The sequence below is a fragment of the Cebus imitator genome, unplaced genomic scaffold, assembly GCF_001604975.1.
Source record: "Cebus imitator isolate Cc_AM_T3 unplaced genomic scaffold, Cebus_imitator-1.0 Scaffold415, whole genome shotgun sequence".
Taxonomy (NCBI): domain Eukaryota; kingdom Metazoa; phylum Chordata; class Mammalia; order Primates; family Cebidae; genus Cebus; species Cebus imitator.
In genome coordinates, this window is record NW_016107730.1 from 296,073 (window position 1) to 299,462 (window position 3,390).

The window sequence follows — 3,390 nt, forward strand, 5'->3', positions numbered from 1 at the left end:
CCAGAGGTCTAGGAGGAAAAAATTGTTTTGTGAGCTAAGTCTACGGCCTGATGTGTTCAGCCTTGAAATTTGATACTCTGCAAATCAGCTGAGATTGAAAAACAGGCAAGGAGGGCCAGGTGCAGTGGCTCACGCCTGTAATCCTAGCACCCTGTGGGGTCCGAGGCGAGCGGATCACTTGAGGTCAGGAGTTTGAGACCAGCCTGGCCAACATGACAAAATCCCATCTATACTAAAAATATAAAAATTAGCCTGGCATAGTGGTGCACATTGGTAGTTCCAGCTACTGGGGAGGCTGAGGCATGAGAATCGCTTGAATTGGGAGGAAGAGGTTGCCTTGAGCCAAGATCGTGCCACTGCACTCCAGCCTGGGTGATAGAGTGAGACTCCCTCTCAAAAAAAGGAAAGAAAAGAAAAACAGGCAAGAAGGAGCTGGCTAGCTAGGCATAGTGGCTTGCACCTGTAGTCCCAGCTACACAGGAGGCTATAGTATGGTGGGAGGATCGCCTGAGCCCAGGGGTTCAGAGCAGCCTGAGCAACATAGTGAGACCCTGTCTCAAAAAAAAAAAAAAAAAAAAGAGAGAGAGAGAAGGCATTGACTTTTCCTCTAAGAATGTGCTCTTGGTTGGCTTGCAATAGAGAAAGGAGTCATATTTACCCTCTATACTGGAGTGACCTTCTGAGAGAGGAATCCTGGCCCTCTCCTTGTCATTTTGCCCAAGATTTCAGAGTTGAATCGAAACATACAAAAGCACCACCAGAGTCGCCCTCTAGCCATCCAAAGATCCAGCAGGGTGGATGTGGAGCCAGTAGAAAAATCTGTGAAAAGCAGGGCTGGGCTTATAAGGAAGAATATGTGATGTGATAGAGGAGATGTCAGCTATACATGAATGTTCTGATCTAGTACAATGTCTGGGTCACTCCAGCCATTCCGAAATCCAGGGAAATACGATGACCATGTACACACAGTAAAAAAATACTAGAAGCAGAATGACCTCACCAACCACCTATTAATTATACTTCAGCTGCACCCCGTTACTGAGAGTGCATTATTATATAATTAAAGCCATTTAGACATGGCTTAGCATAGCATTTGCCTGATACACCACATACTAAACACTCCTCCTTATACCGTCTTCTTTTTCCTCTGAGCTTCAGTGCTCCTTTCTCCTTTTCTTGGTAAAGATGAGCACAGGTAGAAAATTCTCGTTTAGGAACTCCAGCCTGGGCTTATGAGCTGGCCCTACCTGGAAGTCTTGCTTTTGTATATCTGACAAAAGAACAAGGGAAAATCCAGAACAACCCAACTTCTAGTATCGAGTCTTTCTCAATAGCTTCATTAGCTTTTCAACACCAATATGATTAGAATTGTAAAAGGGGGAGAGGACCACCTGGGCTGACAGCACCTCTGGCCTCAACATGGGCTGGCAGAAGACCATTCAAAGATGAAATGGGCTGTTCCAGTGGGAGTGAGCTCCCCACCTCTGAGAGTATTCAACTAGAGAGGGGAGGACCCCTGGCGGCCTGGCGGGAAACTCGCATGTGGTGGGAGGGCGTATGTTATATGGCACTTCCATCTGAAAGAGGCTGGAGTCACACATGGGAATAAGCCAGGCGACCCTCCAATCTGCCATCTGTGATTTAATTCCACAATGGCAGAATGGATGGCATGTCACTTGCTCCAAACACTGGTGGCCATTGCTTCAGATACTAGTTCCCCTCAATCCCTGGCACAGTTGTTGACTTTAAATACTGAAGACTCCACATCCCTTACAAAGACTTCTTGTGCGGCTGGCCCAGGACCTGGGCGAGGCAGTAGGGGATGACACTGACGGATGCCAGGGGCACTGCTGCGCTCTTGCAGAAGGACAAGATGTAGAAGACCAGCTCAACTTGGGCAGGGGGCTTCAAGGAGTCAAAGAGGTGCAGGAGGATGAGCGAGGCTGCAATGCAGCTGAGGCGGAATGGGAGCCACTTGCTGAGTTTGCCCTTGCAGCTCTCCCTGTACATGCTGGAGTTGAGAGCCAGCCCCAGGCCAAAGAGCGTGCCCACATTCTTGAGGAGGCTGGCAAAGGGCGTGGTGTCGATGTGGATCCATTCTGGCCGCTCACACCACCTCTGGGCTTTCTGTATAGTCCACAGGAGGTCTACACCCAGCCCCTTGAGCAGCAGATAAAATCCAATGGCGAAGCTCAACAGGAAGAAGGTGGTGAGGAAATATTTCTTGAGGCTGGCATTATAGATGCCATGGATGTGGCTGAAAGTTTCTGCAACAGCAATTCCTGAGTGGAAGAAATAATGACTGTGAGAGACAGAAAGGATCTGGGACCTTTGCTAGAGGTGGGTTTGGAGCAACGGGTGACATGCCATCCATTTGTGGCATTACACGTCTGCGACTGTGAAATTAAATCACAGGTGGCAGATTGGAGGGTGGCCTGGCTTATTCCACTGTGTGACTCCAGCCTGTCCTCAGTATAGACTCTTTCAGATGGAAGTGTCATATCGCACACATCCTCCCACCATAGGCAGGTTTCCTACCAGGAGGTCATCTTAGCTCTGCTTGAATACTCTCAGAGGTAGGGAGCTCACTCCCACAAGAATAGTCCATTTTATCTTTGAATGGCAATGCTTGCTGACTGGTTCTTCCTTGTGCTGTATGAAATTGGTCCCCCTCTAATACTATCTATTTTTCTCAGTTCATTCTGCAGTAATTAGTAAGTGGTGAATCTAGTCCCTCTGTTACACATTTGAACACAGTTATTCTCTTCAACCTAAACATTCCCAGGTTTTTCATGTAATATGGCTTCCAGGTTCTTCCTCAAACATGGAACACAGTACTAAATGCTGTGTTACTTTTGTGATTACCATGAAACCATTATCTCCCTTGTTCTCAGCATTCTTCTTTGAATGCTGCTGTGTTCTGCTCTTTCAGATCTCCAGGGAAGAAATGCCACAATTTTGTTAAGGTCTTTTTTGTTTTTTTGAGACGGAGTTTTGGACTTGTCACCCAGGCTGGAGTGCAATGGTGCAATCTCAGCTCACCGCAACCTCCGCATCCCAGGTTCAAGAGATTCTTCTGCCTCAGTCTCCTGAGTAGCTAGGATTGCACGCATGTGCCACCACGCCCAGTTAATTTTGTATTTTTAGTAGAGACGGGGTTTCTCCATGTTGGTCAGGCCGGTCTCGAACTCCCAACCTCAGGTGATCTGCCCACTTTGGCCACCCACAGTACTGGGATTACAAGTGTGAGCCACCACACCTGGCTTGTTAAGGTCAGTCTGATAGTCCAGTGCCTCCCACAAAGTCTATCCTTCCTTCCCTCCTTCCCTCCCTCCCTCTTTTCCTTCCTTCCTTCCTTCCTTCCTTCCTTCCTTCCTTCCTTCCTTCCTT

At 47.9% G+C, this 3,390-nt stretch overlaps 1 protein-coding gene across 3 annotated transcripts in view; it reads right to left on the bottom strand.

Annotated features, from left to right (window-relative positions):
- Nucleotides 1-565: 565 nt before the first annotated feature.
- The window catches only part of G6PC1 (glucose-6-phosphatase catalytic subunit 1), a 12,959-nt gene continuing 10,134 nt past the window's right edge, over nucleotides 566-3,390 (bottom strand). For 2 of the 3 annotated variants that reach the window (XM_017509356.2, XM_017509355.2), the window contains exon 5: nucleotides 566-2,282. In XM_017509356.2, coding sequence (XP_017364845.1) covers nucleotides 1,771-2,282 — 512 coding nt within the window. In that variant the 3' untranslated portion in view covers nucleotides 566-1,770. The remainder of the gene's footprint in view (nucleotides 2,283-3,390) is intronic. The other variant, XM_017509357.2, reaches the window with a different exon arrangement.